This window comes from Heterodontus francisci, chromosome 4, assembly GCF_036365525.1.
Source record: "Heterodontus francisci isolate sHetFra1 chromosome 4, sHetFra1.hap1, whole genome shotgun sequence".
Classification (NCBI taxonomy): Eukaryota; Metazoa; Chordata; class Chondrichthyes; order Heterodontiformes; family Heterodontidae; genus Heterodontus; species Heterodontus francisci.
In genome coordinates this window covers 81,865,369-81,886,001 of record NC_090374.1, presented here as the reverse complement: position 1 = coordinate 81,886,001, position 20,633 = coordinate 81,865,369, and the positions used below count along the sequence as shown (strand labels likewise).

Genomic DNA, 20,633 nt, shown 5'->3' with positions numbered 1-20,633 from the left:
AGATGTACAAGATTATGACAGTTTTCGAGAAAGTAGACAAAGAAAAGCTGCTCCCATTAGCTGATGGTACAAGGACTAGAGGCAAAGATTTAAGGTTTTAGATGAGAGATGCAGGGGAGAAGTAAGGAAGACTTTTTTTTAAACACAGGTGGTAATGACCTGGAACTCACTGCTTATTTGAGGGTAGTGGAAGCGGAGACAATCAATGATTTCAAAAGGAAATTAGATGGGCACGTGAGGGTAATCAACTTGCAGGGCTATAGGTATAGAACAGTGGAATGGGACTGACTGGATTGCTCTACAGAGAGCCGACATGGAATTGATAGGCCGAATGGCTTCCTTCGTAATGAGTCTAAGACCTATCAGTATTTTGATCGTGGACATACAAAATATCACTGTGGTACATACACTGGCCTGGATGTCACAGGGAGAAATTTAATTTGGAGATCCAATAATAACCATATTTGAAGGTCTATGGTCTAAATTCTCTATACCGCACACTTAATAGGCAGTATGAACCACTGTAGTCACTTGGTACATTGGTAAGAGCTATTTTAAAACTGAAGTTTTAAAACAAATAAAATAATTTACTGCAACCATTTTTCAACATAATACTTAGATAATCAGAAACGGTTACATTGCAAGAGAATATATACACACAGCAGCGAAAGTGAAATAATACACAAATAAGATTAATCAACTGAAAGCTTACTTTCTGCTGGTACAAATTTCCATACAGTGTTTGCTTGAACATCCCCAACATATACAGTCTTATCATCTGCTGCAACAATGTCATGTGGCATCAGGAAGTTCTTAAGAAAATAAAATCAATTTTAACTTGCATGTAAAAGTAAAAAAATGCATCATTCCATTTTTCTGCTGAAATTACCAAAATATGCTTGACATAATCTGAAGGACAAAAAGGGTTACCTGGCATAATTATTCCAAATGCCTGAAAAAAAACAGTTGAAGCTTGAACTGCTTCCTTCTACCTCTGCAACACTGCCCACCGTTGCTCCTAACACAGCCCCTTTGCCGCTAAAACCCTTTTAATATATATATATATATATATATATATATATATATATATATATGTGTGTGTGTGTGTCACCTCTAGATTCAATGACTCTAACATTCTCCTTGCTGGCTTCCCATCCTTCATAAGCTCCAATTTGTCCTATAGTCTGCTCCATGTACCTTCCTACACTAAGTCACACTTGTCCATCACTTCTGCCCTCACTGCCCTACACTGGCTCCCTGTCCCTAACACATTAAGTTTAAAACCCTTATCTTCATTGTCACGTTTTGGAATTTCTCACTATGCTGCAATGGGAGGACATTGGTGTAATTCATGTTAAAAATGGTACTATTAAGATCATGTAGTGCTTAAGAGGTTAAGAATATAGAACAGCATAGATGAAAATGTATATTAGAAATTAAATGAAGTACTTGATCACAAATGCTTTAGACTGAAATTAGTTTAGGTGTCCTGCAAACATCTGGGCCTGCATTAAAGGTGCTATATAACTCCAAGTTGTTGTCTTTGGGATGATGTGTTCATTTGAGTTTATTATGCAGTATTTGTCAAGAATTTACTCTTAGTGGACAGGAAGGGAGTTTACCAGTAGAATAAGCTTTCCCACTGATGAGGTGATGTGACATGGTTATGTACATAGAGGGAAGTGAACTAATACAAAAGTTGGTTAGATTCAATTACAACTGTTACTTAATACATTCACTTGCTATCTGTAAAATAAAGCAACTCATCAATTCTTACCTGGCCTCATCTCACTAATCTGTTTTCAGTCCATCAACTGAAAGACTGGAAAATGCATCAGGGCACAAAAGCATGATATCTAAGAAGGTACTCTTAATTTATACTATTATATATTGGGCAATAGAGCCACATCCTTAATTTAAGACATGGGAATCATTTAAAGGAATTACCAGCACCGCTGAACCTGAGACAATGCCTAAGGCAAACCTGAAGTTTGTTACGCCCAAGTTTAAATTTTTGTCATGGTCTGAACCTAACCTATCTCTAAAATCTTCTCCAGCTTTATATCCTCCCGCTAACACTCCATTGCACCCTTTTGTGCCCCACCCTACTGTTGGAGGCACAGCCTTCAGCATTATGGGTCCTCTTTGCATGTCCCCCCTTGCTTTAAAATTCTTCCCCTCTCTTCAACAATCTTTCGTCACCCTCCAAATCTGTCCCTCTTGCTTGGCATTATCCTTATCTGTGCTTACCTTATGCTCATCTGTGAAATACCTTGGGATCCTTTTTACATTAAAGGTGCCATATAAGAGCAGGTTGGTGTTAATTTCTCATTGTTACCCTTCAATCATTTATCAGTAAAGTCAATACCATTTAGGAATTGGATTTAATAGTAAACATATATGCAATGTTAGCTTTGTAGGCTACATTGACAAGCAACAAGCATGTTCTAAGATGAGCCAATCCAATGATTCTTGTCCACCATCAAAGTCTTCATCCCGTTTCCTTTATGCCAAGAATTAACAAATTTTTCCTCCCCTATTTTCCCACCCCATTTTTGGCAAGGTAGCTGAGAACAACTCTCTCAATAACCTTCCATTCCTGTCTGATGGTACATGTATGACAGAGAACCTATTGTGAACTCTGACGTGCATCATATCTCTCCACTCCACTACACAATATACTGGAGTAACGACGCATCACAGTAGTTCGTGAATTTATTGTCCTGGATTTAAATACATGGAACTGTGCCTATAAGGGACCCATATTGGAGAATGGAGCAGACAACTGAAAACACAGCAAGGCGGCAATTCAGTTTATCACACTACTAGCTGGCCGCTTACGTTCTACCCTCCAAAACTCTGCTGCTTGTGTCCTATCTCACAAGATCCTTTCACCCATCACCCCTGTACTCCCTGACCTACACTGGCTCACGGCTAAGCAATGCCTCAATTTTAAAATTCTCATCCTTGTTTTCAAATCCCTCTATGGCCTCGCTCCTCCCTATCTTTAATCTCTTCAGCCCTACAACCCTCAGATATATTTGTGCTCCTCCACTTCTGACCTCGAGCATTCCTGATTTTAATCACTCTGCTATTGGCGGCCTTGCCTTCAGCTGCCACTGCCCTAAACATCTCCACTTCTCTTTTCTCCTTTCAAACACTCTTTAAAACATACCTCTCTGATAAAGCTTTTGGTCACGTGCCCTAATATCTCATGTGGCTCAGTGTCAAATTTTATTTATTAACACTCTTGTGAAGTACCTTGGGATGTTTTACTATGTTAAAGGCACTATATAAATACAAGCTGTTATTCTTTTCAGCTCTGTAGCTGGAAGGGGAGGACTCCTGCTTCTCCTGGCCCACAAGCAGTACTGTAAGAACTCTTATCTCTTTCCCCGGTTTCCTGAAGCTGGTTTATAGATTAGATTTAAATCATGTACAGAAAGCGAAACAAAGATTGGGGAAAAAAGATGGGTTAGAGAGAGAGATGAAAGATAAACAAAGTTTAAAAAAAAAGTTTTTGTTAAATCTAACACTCATTAATTTCTGAAGGAATGAGACCCCACAGTTGTAAAATTACATTTTCAGGGCCAGAGAGGTTGTTTTGTAGTAATGATAGCTCATCACGCCACTAAAACCTCACGTATACTTGAATGCACCAGCCCTAACTAACCTTTAGTAACTAGTGGATTAAGTACTGCAACTTCATGCCCTTATGTGGATTTTAATGCGGGGTCTATCGGCACAGTTTTGTTATCGTGCAGCCTGTGGAGGAGCAGGATAACCCGTACCGTAACTTCCAACTTGCACGTTTAACTGCACATATGCACACTCAGGAAGTTGCTGTTCAATTTGCTCCATAATAACAATGAATGCTGTTACTCTCAATACAAAATTCGGGCTCAAATCACTTTGTTCCTCTCCCCTATCCTCTTTTCAAATATATTTACATTTTTCCTACTCAAAGCTTTCCCTACTGCTCTTTTAAAACTATTATGAACTATGTTTCCATCACTGTTTCTGATAATACACTGCATGTTCCATAATCCTTTTCTGGCAACGTACAAGACAGCACCAATAGCAGGATCCCAGATATTCATTACCACATTGCATGTAGTAATGTACAGGAAAACAGTGCAGACAATGAGAGATTACTGGATCCTATGGCAACACTTTCTTCTCTTTTCTCCTCTTCTCTCCTAAGAGCAGTGAATCATACTGGGAGACAGTTCCATGACCACATGACCTTCTTATGTGTGTGAAACTATACCAAACTATTCCATCATGGAGACATTGCAACCAAACCTCAGCCAATATTCACACAAATGGACTTTCCTGAAGTGTTACCAGATAGTGATCAGAATGGGGACCCCAACAGATTTTTACTCCTCCTGGACAAGAAGCACTCAGACCTTTATGTTGTATTATTACATTAATATATCATCAGATCATAAGAAATAGGAGCAGGAGTAGGCCATTTGGCCCCTTGAGCATGCTCCGCCATTCAATAAGATCATGACTGATCTGATTGTGGCCTCAACTCCACTTTCCTGCTGGTCCCCCATCACCCTTGACTCCCATGTAGATCAAAAATCTGTCTAATTGAGCCTTAAATATATTCAATGATCCAGCCTCCACTGCTCTCTGGGGAACAGAATTCCAAACATTAATGACCTTCAGCGAAGAGATTCCTCCTCATCTCTGTCATAAATGGGAGACCCCTAATTTTTAAACTGTAAACCTAGCTCTGGATTCCCCCACAAAAGGAAACATCCTCTCAGCATCTAACCTGTCAACCCCCCTCCTTAGAATCTTATACATTTCAATAAGATCACCTCTCATTCTTCTAAACTCCAATGAGTATAGGCACAACCTGCTCAACCTTTCCTCATAAGAATATGCCTTCATCTCCGGAATCATCCTGGTGAAACTTTTTTGAACTGCTTCCAATGTAAGTATATCCCTCTTCAAGTAAGGACAATACAGTACATAGTACTCCAGGTGCGGTCTCACCAAATGCCCTGTACAGTTGTAGCAAGACTTCCATAATTTTATACCTCATCCTCCTTGCAATAAAGGCCAATATTACATTTGCCTGCCTAATTACTTGCTGTACCTGCAGACTAACTTTTTGTGATTCATTTTTGAGGACACACTCAGATCCCTCAGCACTGCAGGGTTCTGTAGTCCCTCTCCATTTAAATAATACTCTGCTTTTCTATTCTTCCAAGTGGACAAGTTCACACTTTCCTAGATTATACCTCACCTTAAAGGCCTGCTCAGGTCAGGAAAACGAACCTGACCGATCCACAGCAGACCCGAACCCAACCTGGCCCGAGTCCCTCCAATTTCGTCCCAAGCCCAACCCTGACTTGACAATCCCTTTACTTACCTTCCGACTGGGAAGCTCCATGAAGCTGCAGCGCATGCGTGATGATGGCATAGTGATGTCACTTGCTCACTGCGCAGACTCAGTTTCGTCCCGGACTCCCAGCTCAGTTAAGTTTTTTATTTTTAATATTTACCAGCAGAGCACTTACCGTGTGTGTCCGGCCCGATCCGACCCGAACCCGAAAGCCGGACCCGGAAGAGTGGTCCAACCCAACCCAGACACATCATCGGGTCCCGTCGGGTTCGGATCGGGTCGCAGGCCTTTACCCCATCTGCCAAACTTTTGCCCATTCACTTAACTTATCTATATCCATTTGCAGACTCTGTGTCCTCCTCGCAATTTGCTTTCCTCCCTATCTTTGTATCGTCAGCAAATTTGGCTACAATACACTCGGTCCCTTTGTCCAAGTCATTTATATAGATTGTAAATAGTTGAGGCCCCAGCACTGACCCCTATGGCACTCCACTAGTTAAAGCTTGCCAACCTGAAAATGCCCCATTTATCCTGACTTCCTGTTTCCTGTTAGTTTGCCAATCCTCTATGCATGCCAATATATTACTCCCATCACCATGAGCTCTTATCTTGTGTAGTAACCTTTTATATGGCACCTTATCGAATGCCTTTTGTAAATCCAAGCACACTGCACCGACTGGTTCCCCTTACGTTGAACATAATTAAACAGAGCATTTTGTAAATCTTCTAAATTGGTGCTTTGGATGAAATGCATTAAAAATGTTTTAGCAGAAAATAATTTTTGTACAATGTTATTTTTAGTTTACAATTCTCTCAGCAAAAGTTTCTATTTTCTTTACTCCAAATACCTGTTTGGCTGGTTTGAAGATATCCAATAATTCTCCAGTCGTAAAATTCAGAACAAATCCTTGGACTGGTACTCCTTTGCCAACAAGAGCTTCTCCATTTACTGTAAATAACTGACCACCTAAAATATAATAGAATTAAATAAATCAATTCATAAAAGTGTAACAAAGGATGACTTTGATCATAGATTTACACTGGAAATTGGTTCAAATGTATCTAAGGGTGATGAAGGTCTTTTTCTCCCTGATAATTATTGCAGGTGACTAGTGTAATGAGTCCTCTACATAGCCTGCCCAAAACTCAAATAATGCCCCAAAATACAATAAACTACTGTGCTTAAATTATTGAAATTGTATAGTTTTAAGTTACTTAGACAGCTAGTTTGAAAACAAATATGGTTGAGTATGTACAAGTACCCTTAATTATGTTTTTTCCCTTTTCACAGGCTGTGGGTGATGCTGGCAAGGCCGCATTCATCACTTATCCTTAATTGTCCTCGAACTCCGTGGGTCATCTCCCTGAACTGCTGCAATCTTTGCAAATGCAGTTATACTTAATTTTGATGTATACTTTAATTAATGTATACTAATAGATTTCCTGTTCTGGTGCTCATTGTGAAGCAGAAAATGCCATTTTCTAACAAAAGGAACATTGTACCAATTCATGTCCAATGTATCATTACATGATATATTTATTACATATTACAAAAATAACGGTTTCTCTTCTTGCAACTGCCTCTATATTTGTTCCCCCACTGCCTAATTCTTTCCACATCTCTTGCCCTCTTTGTACTTGACCCTTTTACCTTTTTTTTTTGCATGATTCTCACTTTTCTCATTACTATGCCTCTTTGTGTCTCCTATTCTTAATTTTTGTCACTTTTTTCTTCACTCTATCTTCTCTTTCATCTGTATGTCTCTGAATAGTTTTGTATGGCTCTCACAAATGAATTACTTAAAGTGTAGGTCGTGCCTGACCAAGCAGATTGAATTTTTCTTTGAAGAGGTGAGTAAAGCAGTAGACAGTGGAATGTCCAGGGAGTTCCAGAAGGCAATCGTTAAAGTCTCTAATAAGAGGCTCTTAGCTAAGTTGAAGCTCATGGAATAAAAAGAAAATGATGAAATGATCAGAAAATTGGCTAAGTGGCAGGAGAGAGTAGGGATAATGGGAACGTAGTCTAATTGACAGGATGAGATTATTGGTGACCCACAAAATATCTGTGTTGGCGCCTCAAACATTTATTATATTTATTGACGCGTTAAATGATGGGATAGAGAGCCACATATCCAAGTTTGCCAGTGACAAAAAACTTAGGCTGCATTCTAAGCAGTGTAGATGGAAGCTTAAAATTACAAAAATACTAATAGATGAAGCAAATGGGTAAAACTGTGACAAATGGATTTCAATGTAGGCAAGTGTGAAGTCATCCACTTCAGACCTTAAAAGGATAAATCTAACTGCTGAAAAGCTAGTAACAGTCGAGGTCCAAGGAGAAGTAAAAACAGAAAGTGTTGGAAATACTCAACAGGTCTGGCAGCATCTGTGGAGAGAGAAACAGAGTTAACATTTCAGCTCAATGACCTTTCATCAGAAAACATAGATTAAAATGTCATGGACAGGCACAGAAAAGAATTAAAAAAGCTGATGGAATGCTGGGCTTTATATCTAGAGGACTAGAATACAAAGGTGTCGAGGTTAGGCTACAGATAAGCTACAAAGCTCTAGTTAACCACATCTGGAGTACTGTGTTCAGTTTTGGGAACCACACAGAAGGATATATTGGCTTTGGAGCGAGTGCAGCGTAGATTTACCAGAATGATAATTGGACTCCAAGTGTTAAATTATGTGCATGAGCAAACCATTGGTGACTCATACATATACAGAGACCCCAAAACAGAAACTGAGGAGCACAAATCTTGCACATGCATAGAATACATGAAACATCAGCAGGAAAGGCCCAAGTAAAAAATACAATCGCCATGAAGCAAGGAAGCCAAAAAGCCCAGAAGAAAGGGGCATAAATATGCAGGGAAAGATGTTGGAGAATTTTGTTTCATACAATGAATACATTTATGGGCAAATGTAATGATTTTGTCAGAATTATTAACTTTTTTGTGCATTGACAATGTGACACATTTAATTTTGATCACCACTGTTGTCACTTAATTACTTGGCCACTTATTTTCCCCGTCTGTACTATGCATTAGCATAATGTTACAAATGAAAAAGGAAAACTGCAAGTGCTGGAAATCTGAAATTAAATGAGACAATTCTGGAAATACACAGGTCAGTCAATATCTATAAAGAATACAGACAAATTATGATGTTTCGAGTCATTTCTCAGTCTGAAGGCAAAAAAATGGGTAGTTTAATAAGTCTAGAAAAAGAGAAAAAGGTTAGGAAAAGGGCGGAGAGGGGGAGGTGGGGTAGCAGAAATTAGTATAGCCATGCTATACTAATTAGGACTTTGGCTTAGGGAGTTATTCAAACCTACTAAGATGCCTGCTTATCTCTTAACTTCAAATTTGAGACAGGGTTACATAATCAAAACATCATGACGTGTCTTTTCTCTATGAAATTTTAAAGCTTTCAAAAATGTGCATCTACTGTGCAATTTTGCAAAGATAAAAGCATCCTTGCACAGGTACACAATTTCCAGTATTACCATTGTCAGGTGTGTAGGACACTGCAAACAGTCGCTCTCCAAACTCAGGGTGCTGAATCTCCCGAAGGAATTGTCCAGATTGCGCTATAAAACACTGGATTCGTCCATTCTCTCTATCAGCAACACACAGCTGGTTTAATACAGGCACAAATGTCAAGCTATGTGGAATGAAGAATTGACCTGGTTTAGGTATCCCAGAAAGTGAGCTTTCTGCAACATAAAAATTAAGTTGTGTGTTTAAAATTAATGCAATGCATTAAAAAGTGAATACTTGAAAAAGTGAAAATAAATGTGAAGTGATTTAAAGCAGTAACACAACATCACTGATCTAGCACATTGCGAATTTGTCTTGTTGCTTATATGAGATCTAACCAATTAAACTGCAAACTTGCAAATCACTGCCAACCATTTGTAATGAAATTATACCTGCAAAATCACCACTTACAGGATAAAGCACAGGTGCAAATCAGCCAATCACAGGTGATTGACAAATTGCTGATCTTCACTGGTGCTTTACAACTGCAATTTAGCATCAAGAAAAATGTCAACAACCAAAAGCTAGCAATAATTTCACCTGGAAACTAGGACATTACAGGTCAGCTCAGAACAAAACATCTGATCATCAGATCTACATTCTGTGACTGGTTAAGCCATTATTACATTGCCATCCAGGTGATGGTGTTGGTTTATATACCCACAAGAAGAACCTAAGAATCAGACAGTTAAGTCACAACATCTGGCTCTCACAATCATTCTACTAGCTAGTTCAAGAGCAGCACTGAGATTATTCTGAATCTTCAACAAAAATTACATACAAAAAACTGTCACCATATGGTGTAGTTCCTTTAGGAAGCTGGGGGCTATGGGAGTACACCTGGGCTGTGTACTCCAGCTCCAGGATCTGTGGAAAGGTGCGAGAGAGACTCTTTGAACCTATTTCTCTCAAAACAGCAGCAAAGGCACGGATATTCACCATCACATAACCTTTTTGATTTCTTTATGATGGCATCCAGAACATTATTCATAAGAGATGAAAATATAGGGAGGAATTTTAACCTCCAAGAACAGGTGCATTGGGGATGGGTGGGAGGAAATAATTTTCAAAATTGGAAGCCCGACCCCAAACAGCGGACTTCTGTTTTTAATGGAAGTGGGTCAAAACTCCAGTTCACCTTCAGGAGGCAGGTCAATCAGTAAAAGCTTTTGAGGAGGTGGTGTGCTTCAACTTTGACAGGAATTTTATTTTAACCCATGCAGGCTTGGGAAATTCGGCAGAGAAAGCGAGGCAGGAAGGGCAAAATCTGTGAGGTAAATGCATTTACAGCATTGCTTGTGGACCAGGAGGAGCAGGAGAGTTTTCTCCAGCCCCAACAAGTTTACCCTTTACACACCCCCACAATCTTCGATTCCCCCCATAATCCCTGCGATCTCGGACATCCCTCATCTCACCACCGCCGTGACCTTCGAATCAATTAGGCTGCCAGGCAAAAAGCCTGCTGAAAATTTTTTAATTTGCTCTGCTGTTATTCTCCTGTTCGAAAACACACCACTGCTGTCGCTCCCTTCCTTCCCCCCACCCCCATTTTCCTCACAACTCTAAGTAAACATCGGGTCCAAAATGTCTATTCTTGGCACTTCTGAACATACGAATTAGGAGTAGGCCGCTCGGCCCATACAGCCTGCTCCGCCATTCAATAAAATCATGGCTGATCTGATTGTAACCTTGACTCCACATTCCCACCTATCCCCGATAACCTTTCACCTCCTTGCTTATCAAGAACCTATCTACCTCTGCCTTAAAAAGGCTTCCACTGCCTTTTGAGGAACAGAGTTCCAAAGACTCACAACCCTCAGAGAAAAAAATTCTCCTTATCTCTGTCTTAAATGGGTGACCCCTTATTTTTAAATGGTGACCCCTAGTTCTAGATTCTCTCACAAGGGGAAACATCCTTTCCACATCGAACCTGTCAAGACCCCTCAGGATCTTGTATGTATTATCTGAAAGTATTGTGAAACTTATTTTCACAGAAGATACTGAATTGCTGGCAGACTCAAATTGTGATTCAGTAAGCTCCATCCACAATTGTAATCAGTGGGATATGAATGGGCATCTCCAGGGACAGCATTATAGTTATGCACAGCCCAAGAGTGATACAAAAAGTATTGATTAGAAGATGTAACAAAAGGTGTAACAGTTGGCTACTCCCAGCCTGGGATTGAGTGTTCAAATCCCAATATGGCAAATAGTGAAACTGAATTTAACAAGTCTGGCAATTTGTGACTAGCACCAGAAAAGCTTCTAGTATGTTGTCAAAAATCCAACAGGTTCATTAATGTCCTTCAGTGAAGGGAACCTGCCACCCCTACACAGTCTGTCCTCCAGCCCTGCACATTGGGGAATGCCGTCTGCTCCATTCCCCCAAGCATGCACCATCTACTGGTAAAATCACCCTCTCTTGTATTTTGAAGACTTTCTAGAATCCAAATTATGCTTTTAAAAACAAGTGTTTTAAACATTTTCTCTATAAACACCATACCTTCTCCCCACTGCATAATGAACTTTCCCTCTGGAGAAAATTGAATAATCCTGCTGTTACAGTAGCCATCAGACACGTAGAAATTACCACTAGCTGGATCCACTGCTACATCAGTAGGCTGACAGAAATGATTGCCATCGCTCCCTGGCTGAAAGGCTTGTCCAAGAACTAATAAATAGTCACCACTAGGTCCCAGCTTGAAAACCTTTTTTTTGGTGGACAGAAACAGAAACATTTATCACAATCATAAATGTAAACATTACACAGAATTTTAATTTATAAGAAGCATGCTGCCTGATCTCAATTATAAAATATAACAAGCTTAAAAAAAATTATTTGTTTATGAGCCATCAGTAACACTGAACAAGCCACACTCAACGCTCAACCCAGTTGCCCTGAGAAGGTAGTGCTGGAATGCCTTCTTAAGCTGTTGGCCGTCCTGATGGCGTTAAGTAGGGAATCCCAGGATTTTGGACCCACTGATAACTGAATGAATATTTCCAAGTCAGAATAATGTCTCACCAATGTCCCATGACATTGGTGTTCTGGTCCTTCACTGTAGTAGCAGTTGTGGGGCAGGGAATGCTGCCATAGTAACCCTGGTGAGTTAGTACAATGAATCCTGTAGAGAGTAAACATTGCAGCCACAGTGCACAGGCAGTAAAGAGAATGGTTATCGAGTCCAGTGACAGGGGTACCAATCACATAGTCTTCTTAGTCCTGGATGGTGTACAGTTTAAGTGTTGCTGCAGTTCCACCCAACTAAACAAACAATGAGTATTCCATCACATGCCTGTTGATGGTATACAGGCTTTGAAGGTTCAGATAGTGAGTCACTCATTGAAAAGCACCAAGTCTCTGCCCTACTCCTGTAGTCAATTTGTTGGTATGGCTGATCCAGTTAACTTTCTGATCAATGGTGATCCGTAAGATGCTGATGATTAGGGGGGCAGGTGGAGAGGGGGGTGCATGCCGATGGTGCTGTGATTGAAGATCAGGAGCGGCTGGTTGGACTCTTTCTTGCCAGAGATGGCCATTACCAGATACTTCTGTGCTATAAATCTTACCTGTCACTTGTCAGTTCAAGCACTGAATGTTGTGTTCAGATCAGCTTTAGGTTGCTTTATTATCAAATAATTATCATTTATGACTGCATTGCTCAATATGACACTTAAGTCGTCTGTGGCATCTACAAAATCATTTTAACGCATTTCTTCAAAAAGATAGAGATTGAAACTGTGACTGTACCAAACTTGGACTCCTACCTGATGAAGTGCCACATCAGTTACCCAGAAGTTGTCATCTTTGTCTGTGCTAATACCATGGGGTAGATAGAAACTGCAAGAACAGGTTGTCAGGTAAAATCATCATGCTCAATTTGAACAACAAATATATTTAGCAAACTTGCCACCAATGACCCCAACATAACAACTACTTGGTTTCCAATAAACTGGTAGATGGCTCAAGTCACAACTGGGTTAAATTTTGATAAAATTTCATTCATCACAATAATCAGAGCATGGGCCATTGATTACTTTCTCCAGCTACAAAACTGTCTCTTGTTCGATGGTTAGGAATAGGTTAGTTTACCTAGTAGTTAAAACTGTAAGATTTTTGTAGTAAAACATGAAAGAGAAGAATAGTTGGGAGCGTATTACCTCCACATTTTATTGATGAAACATTTTGTTAATACTGAGTTGATTTGGGTTAAGTCTTCACAAAAATATTTGCAAGGAAGTTTGAAATATATTTACATAAACCAGGAAATGTTAATGTGACTTTTCATCAATGAATAACAATCTGATTTCACTAAACATCAGCCGCTGAAACTAGCATTCATTTTTAAGTCAAAAGAAAGCAGATTTCCGAATGACTGTAAATTGTACTTCTGAAAAATTTTCAGTGAATTTTAAAAATTATTTCTTTCACTTATCCCTCCCCTTACAAAGGCAAGTCAGGGTATCATTACACAGGTGCCAGTAGCCCTGGTATCTTCATATTTGGAGCCAGGACAGTGGGTGTTGATAGGCGTTTGACAATGGTCCCTTCACAGAGTAGCCTGAACATGTCCTCACCTGGGGCTGGATTTTTGAAGCCCGCCTGAGCGCGGGTACGGAGATTAAAAAAAAATGTAATTTGAAGATCGCATTCACGGAGGTCGACACTGGAACCTGCCACTTCTGGAATGCAACGCCAATTTTAAAGGGATGTCGGCAGCGAGTGAATAGGTTCGGCGCACGCTTCCATTTAATTGCATGTTGAGCTCAGTAAAGAGCTCATTAACAGGGTGGTCAGTATCAACAATGTCTGAAGGCTGGGAACGGGAAAGACGTCATGGGGGGTGGGGGGAGAATACAACAGGGTTGTGAAGATGTAGACAGTTTGGAGGGCCATGAGGGTTATGGGAAGGACTGATCGAAATACTGCACAGGCAGCAAATAAAGCTCAGCTGCTTTAGATGTGCCTGAGTGTAGCTATTGCTGCAGCTGGAATTGTTGCATTTCTCATTGATAAGTGACAGGAAACTGGAGAGGAACGTTAGCCAGCTGGAATCATTAAAGCAGTTGGGGTTGGCAGGGGAAGGCGTGGTGAATGCACAAAACCCAGTTGAGGGAGTTCAGATGGGAACAGGCTATTCTGACATTGGACAGAGCACCAGGATGATCTGCAGCAGATGCAACCTCCTGGGCAGCAGGAGGCCAGATGAGCACAGTGGGAGGTTGCAAGGGGACAAAGGCACTACCTAAGAGCTAGCTACCTGCAAATTATGGAGCGTAAGTGCCATAGGAACCTGCACCCATCCGGCAAATGGTCTCGGCCCTGTGCGCTCTGATGCACAATGACCTGACACCTCAAGGCCCCCATGGCAGTCCCCTACCTGCAGCTGTCAAGGTCTCCATTGCTCTGAACTTCTATGCAACCAGGTCATTCCAGGGATCAGCTATGGACCCGGGTGGCATCTCACAGATGGCATCGCAATAGGCCATCAGGCAGGTCACGGATGCCCTTTTCAGGAGGGCAGGATCTATACCCATTTTGACACAGATGGATCTGCACTGGCACAGAGGGCATTGGGTTCAGCCTCTATCGCTGGATTCCACCAGATGCAGGGCATCAACAATTGTGCCCACATGGCCATCAATGCACCCAGTAACCGGCCAGTGAGATCCATCAACAATAAGGGCTTCCACTCCCTCAATGTCTAACTTGTCTGCAACCACAACAAGAGCTTCCTCTATGACTGCTTTTGCTTTCCTGGCAGTTGCCAAGACTCCTTCAGTCCAGCCTGCCTCTGTCCTTTACTCCATCCCCCAAAGTGCATGGCTGGCTCCAAGAGACAAGAGAAATCCCTTGACGAGATGGCGACTGACCCCTCTATGGGAGCCCCAGACAGAGGCACAGAGGTGGAAGAACCAATGCCACATGCTGAGCAGGCCAACCATTGAGCAGGCCATTGGGTTTGTGAAGATGTGATTCTGGTGCCTGGACCGGATGGGTGGCACCCTCCAGCAAGAGTCTCAGTCATTGTGATGGTCTGCTGCGTTCTCCATAACATGGCCCTCCAGAGTGATACGGACCATGAGGACAGTGGAACCCCGGAAAGCGACAACTCAATGGGGGAGGAGCAGGACGTAAGAAAAGAGGAAGAGGTGGTGGAGGAGGATAACTGAACAGAGAGTTGCCCATGCTGCATGACATGGTGGCCTCCCCCTCCACCCTCAGGGAAGAGGACCTCCCTCCTCTCTCTCATGGCCTCCAGCATTAGATCCAGGTGAGCATCGATGAAGCAAGAGCCTGCCCTGCCCCTAGTGTCAGGCCTACAGCTCGCCTCCCGCTGGTGCTGTGGAAGGCAGATCTCTCCCTCAGGACAACCAGCAGCCTCAGTGATGGCTGCCGTGGAGGTCAACTAGAGCCCCAGACTTGATCTGACCCACTGCCATTTTCAATCCCATTAGCTCTAAAAGGACAGGAAACCCCTTTCCCACACCAATTAGGCTTTCCCACTTTAAAATTGCAATCTGAATCAGCTTCCCAGAGGAGGCAGGTTTCAGACCAAAAAACAGACCTGGTTCCTGTTTCCTGCCTCCATAATGAAAATCCAGCCCCTGGTGTCCAGATATTCTTCTTTGGCCTCCTTGTCTCGAGAGACGATATATACCCCAATAAATGCTGCATTGTAATTGGGAGCTGCAACTCTGGATTTCTTTAACCTTCCCTAGCCACACAACACTGAAGCCAGCTACAAGACCCTATTGAATTTACTTTTAGCTTTTCAAGACAAATAATGTCAAAGCAGGGGAATGGGATATTGTACATTTTGGGCACCCAGCAAACACTCACAGGTCATGGATGACATACTCGGGCATAACAGTCTTTTATACCACCCTGACATGTTGCCTCAACCCAAAGCAAGAGCATCATCTAACTAAACATTTTGATTTATAAGGCCAACCTTATAGCCTATGTAAGAATGCTTTTTCAGTACCAGATTGTAATCAATTTTGTGTTATGGGAATAGGCTGAGATTGTCAAAACTCATTGCATCTTAACTGCAAAACTAACATTAATACCATTAGACCGGGCCAGATTTTAGCCCACGTTCCCGAGTGAACAGATATTGGCAAATTGGTTATAGTTAGTTTGCTGATGAGATCTGATTCAGTCCTTTTGCATAGGCTATTTGAGTTAGGTAGGTTAGGGAGGATCAGGAGGCATGAGTATAAGCAAAGAACTCGGTTAGATGTCAGGTGCTATGTCTTTTCAGAGCTGTGAACCTGAAAAAGCTGCCAACTCGTGCAGTGACTGCATATTCGCTGCAATGTCTAAAGGGGAGCTGGATGTGTTCCAAGCTGTGGTGCATATCATTGCGCATAAAAGGAAGCTAGGATATTGACAAGTGTCTCTCAACAGTGACCAAGGTCTCCTGGAACTTGTTTTATTATCTATAGGGACTGAAGAGGAAGTTTTCAAACTTTAGTTCTACAAAATTGGCTTAGAGTTTATTTCTTTGTTTTTCTGCCTCTCCCAGGAGATAACATGCCTAATTCCTGATGGGGAGTGGGTAGATTGGGGTTATGGTGTGCATAGATTGTACCAACAGCATGGGACAGATTTGATAGACCGGTTAATGCCTGTCATTCTCTTTGGAGGGAGGTCCAATGACCATATATTGATATCAGTAAATTGCCCTTTGAGAGTCCTAGATTCTGTGGGTTTTAAATTTAAACCCAGTTGCTATGCATTTGTTTCATTTCTTGAAAAACACTTGAATCTAGGTAGTTTACAATGTTCTGGATGCATTAAAAGGTAACTGTAGAGAGGTACTGGTTACTGGCACTAGCTTCTTTATTTTCATACATTTCCTGAAAAGCATTAGACAATGGGTGTCCTTCCATATCAATATTTTTGCACTTATCTATTAGAAAATTTATTCTAATATTCTAAACAATAAACAGATTACAGATGACAATCTAATTAAAATCTCAAGTCAATTTAAGGCATTAGTAAAAGCATTCTTGGAGAGGCAAAATGTTTACAAATTTGAATATGTAGAATTTTAGAAGTGCTTTCATGACTGGGTCATGTGATTATATTGACAAATATTGTAGACTAGCAACTGTGTTTTATAAGAGGCAAAGTCTGCAACTGAAATTATAGAAGAATAGTTCGAGAAAACGCTCACTATCATCTGTACTTACATATTTGCTCCCACAGCATTAAGCACTTTCACGCTGACTGGATCCAAAGTGAGGATAGTGTTGTACCGAATTGGTCCAATACCTTGGGGCTGATATATATGCTTTTGGTCAAAAGAACTACAGTGGAGGAAAACATGAGTAAATTATTAATATTGCCAGTGAAATGTTGCTTCTCCATTTGACCATAACTAATAAGTATCTCCCCAGCACTTTAAATGTACCATGTGATCCTTTCTCTTTCCCAAACAGGTAAAAGGTCCTAAGCCACCAACCTAACTTTTTAAATCTTGCTAGCAAGAGCAGTCATGTTCAGGACAAAGTAATCATAAACCTTTTTAGTGATACATTGATGTAACGTCAGATTGGTTGAGCTCTGGGATTCAGAAGATATATATGGATCAAAGAAATAGAAGTACACCACTGACAGAAATATCTGAGGGAATTTTAATGCCCTCATGATGGGTGGGAGGAGACTGGGGATTAAATTGCTAAAAATGTGAAACACAACCCCAGTGCTTACGAGGCACTGGTTTAACTGCGGTTGGTTTGGGTTGGCCGCTCTGGAAAGGTGGGGCAGTGATCTTTATATTTAAATGAGGTTGCGCGCCTCAGATTTTGGCAGTCACATGGATTTAATAGCTGTGGGCCAGGTTTCTCAGGGTTCGGGAAACCCGGCAGCTGAAGCGAGGTGGGAGCAATAAGATTCAGCATGTGCTTTTCCAGCACTGCTTGTGGGCCTAGAGGAGCAGGAGTGCTTCTCCCAAGCAAGCCTTCTGCCGCAATCTCTCCACACAGCACCCCACCCCACAATCTCTCCTCCTCCACGACCCTGCTGTTAAATTCGGCAAGGCCTTTACCTTCCCGGTACTTCCGGGTTTCCAGGCTGCTGACATGTACCCCTGCTCCCTCCCTGTAAATACCGGGGCCACTAAGTGAAAGCAGCAAAGACTGCTATGAGAAGAATGTTGAAAAGTTTAGACTCGAGTTCAAACGAAATGATAGTGGAGTGGAAAAATATCACAGTGTTGGAACCCAGGTTTGTATTTTCTATTTCTCAAATACTGAATTCACACCTTGCCACCATGAGAAAGTGATGAGTGAAGATCAGGTACTTCCCCATTGGAAGACAAAAACAGTCAACCTAGGCCACTCTTATGTGCCCCCTAGCTCCAGCAGCATAGGAGCACTAGCTGAGATTTGGAAGCCTGATACTTAATGTCTCTCTCATAAAAGAATTTTGGGTAGCACAGATACACCAAAAGATAGGAAGTTGAGAAAATAATAAATACAACAACATACATCTATATAGCATCTTTTAGTAGTAAAATGTCCCAAGGTGCTTCACAGGAACATCAGAATGCACAGCAGCCAATGGAGGGGAAAAGGAACTTGGGGATGCTTAAGTGGCCTGAATTGGAGGAATGTGGAGATCCTAGAAGGATATAGGGCTGGAGAAAGATACAAAAATATGGAGGGGCGAGGCCATGGAGGGATTTGAACACAAGATTTGAAAATTTTAATTTCAAGGCATTGATGCACCAGTAGCCAATGTAGGCCCATGAACATAGGGTTCATTGGTGAAAGAGACATTGAACATTTGGGTATGGGCAACTCTGGATGCTCTCGAGTTTATGGAGGTGGAAGATGGAAGGCCAGCCGGGAGGGCATTATAATGGTCCAATCTGGAGGTAACAAAACCACGGATAAGGGTTTTAGCAGCAGTTGTGTGGAACTAGGCAGTCTTGGTGATATACAGAACATGCCTCCTCTCCAGACACAACCGCAAAGTCATGGTAGGATTTAAAACTGAAGACAAGGATTTTGAACATGGATGTAAATATGGTCAATGAGGACAGGATGATAGGTGAGGAAAACATAACATGGCACAGGATACATGTGATAAGAGTTCTGAACAAGTTGAATTTTATAAAGAGTAAAGGAGAATGGGAAGACCAGCAAGGGGGGCATTGATATAGTTGAGTGTGGAGGAGAAAGAAAATCATGTATAAGTCTTATTGCAGAGAAAGATTGAGGTAGGGGCAGAGGCAAACAATGTCACAGAGGTGAAGGTAAGGGTTCACAGAATGAAAACAGAAAGTGCTGGAAATACTCAGCACGTCAGGCAGCATCTGTGGAGACAGAAGCAGAGTTAATGTTTCAGGTCTGTAATCTTTCATCAGAACATCAAAGTGTGATTGCATGGGAAGGTACCGTGGGAAGGGGACAAGGTGATGGAGGAGTGAACCAGGGTATGGCGGTTCTGGGAGGGAGGGGAAGGGGTGAGAGCAGAAGCGTGGAAAATGGTTTGGACATGGCTGAGGGCCCTGTCAGCCACAGTGGGGGAGAATGGGCGGCACAGTGGCGCAGTGGTTAACACCGCAGCCTCACAGCTCCAGGGACCCGGGTTCGATTCTGGGTACTGCCTGTGCGGAGTTTGCAAGTTTTCCCTGTGTCTGCGTGGGTTTTCGCCGGGTGCTCCGGTTTCCTCCCACATCCAAAAGACTTGCAGGTGATAGGTAAATTGGCCATTGTAAATTGCCCCTAGTGTAGGGAGGTGATAGGGAATATGGGATTACTGTAGGGTTAGTATAAATGGGTGGTTGTTGGTCGGCACAGACACGGTGGGCCGAAGGGCCTGTTTCAGTGCTGTATCTCATTTATTTAATTTTTTTAAATAAATAAATCAATCCTCGGTTGAGAAAACAGGAAGACATATCAGAAGGGCTGTTGTGGAAGGTTGCATCATCAGAACAAATGCGATGGAAATGGAAAAATTGGGAGAATGGAATGGAGTCCTTACAGGAGGCAGGGTGTAAGGAAGTGTAGTCGAGGTAGCTGTGGGAATCTGTGGGCTTCTAATGAATATTAATAGACAGCCTATAGCGAGAAATGGAGACAGAGAATTCGAGGAAGGGAAGGGAAGTGTCGGAGATGAACCATGTGAAGCTAAGAGAAGGGTGAAAATTGGAAGCAAAGTTAAAGAAATTTTCCAACTCTGGGAAAGAGCAGGAAAAGGCACTGATACAGTCATCAATATACCAGAAAAAAAGCTGGGGGAGGGGGCCTGAGGAGGACTGGAACAAGAAATGTTTGACATACCCCACAAAGACAGGCATAACTCGGACCCATGCGGGTACCCAAATAAAAGATGCTGCTATGAGGAAGTGAGTGGAGTTAAAGGAGAAGTCATTCAATTTGAGAACAAGTTCAGCCAGGCGAAGGAGGGTGGTGATGGATGGGGATTGTTGGGCCACTGTTCAAGGACGAAGCGGACAGCCCTTAAACCGTCCTGGTGGAGGTGTACAGAGATTGGATGTCCATAGTGAAGACAGTTAGGGCTGGAAACTAGAAATTGTTGAAATGGCATAGGGCGTAAGAAGAGTCACGGATCTAGGTAAGAAGAGACTGGACCGCGGAGAAAAGGCAAGAGTCAAGATAGGAAGAAATAAGTTCAGTGGGGCAGGAACAGGCTGAAACGATGGGTCTACCAGGACAGTCCTGTTTGTGGATTTTGTGAAGGA

At 41.9% G+C, this 20,633-nt stretch overlaps 1 protein-coding gene and 1 long non-coding RNA gene across 10 annotated transcripts in view; one reads left to right on the top strand and one right to left on the bottom strand.

The window, feature by feature from the left end:
* Nucleotides 1–9,170, top strand: part of LOC137369113 (uncharacterized) — a 56,706-nt gene extending 47,536 nt beyond the window's left edge. Inside the window, exons 3-5 of the long non-coding RNA XR_010974874.1 lie at nucleotides 1,807–1,864; nucleotides 3,321–3,373; nucleotides 6,657–9,170. This is a non-coding gene — a long non-coding RNA (uncharacterized lncRNA). The remainder of the gene's footprint in view (nucleotides 1–1,806; nucleotides 1,865–3,320; nucleotides 3,374–6,656) is intronic.
* The window catches only part of pam (peptidylglycine alpha-amidating monooxygenase), a 322,861-nt gene that overhangs the window by 6,808 nt on the left and 295,420 nt on the right, over nucleotides 1–20,633 (bottom strand). For all 9 annotated transcript variants that reach the window (XM_068029768.1, XM_068029766.1, XM_068029771.1 and 6 more), the window contains 6 exons: nucleotides 17,113–17,229; nucleotides 12,679–12,751; nucleotides 11,414–11,618; nucleotides 8,877–9,086; nucleotides 6,214–6,332; nucleotides 713–812 (listed from right to left, as the gene is read on the bottom strand). In XM_068029768.1, coding sequence (XP_067885869.1) covers nucleotides 713–812; nucleotides 6,214–6,332; nucleotides 8,877–9,086; nucleotides 11,414–11,618; nucleotides 12,679–12,751; nucleotides 17,113–17,229 — 824 coding nt within the window. The remainder of the gene's footprint in view (nucleotides 1–712; nucleotides 813–6,213; nucleotides 6,333–8,876; nucleotides 9,087–11,413; nucleotides 11,619–12,678; nucleotides 12,752–17,112; nucleotides 17,230–20,633) is intronic.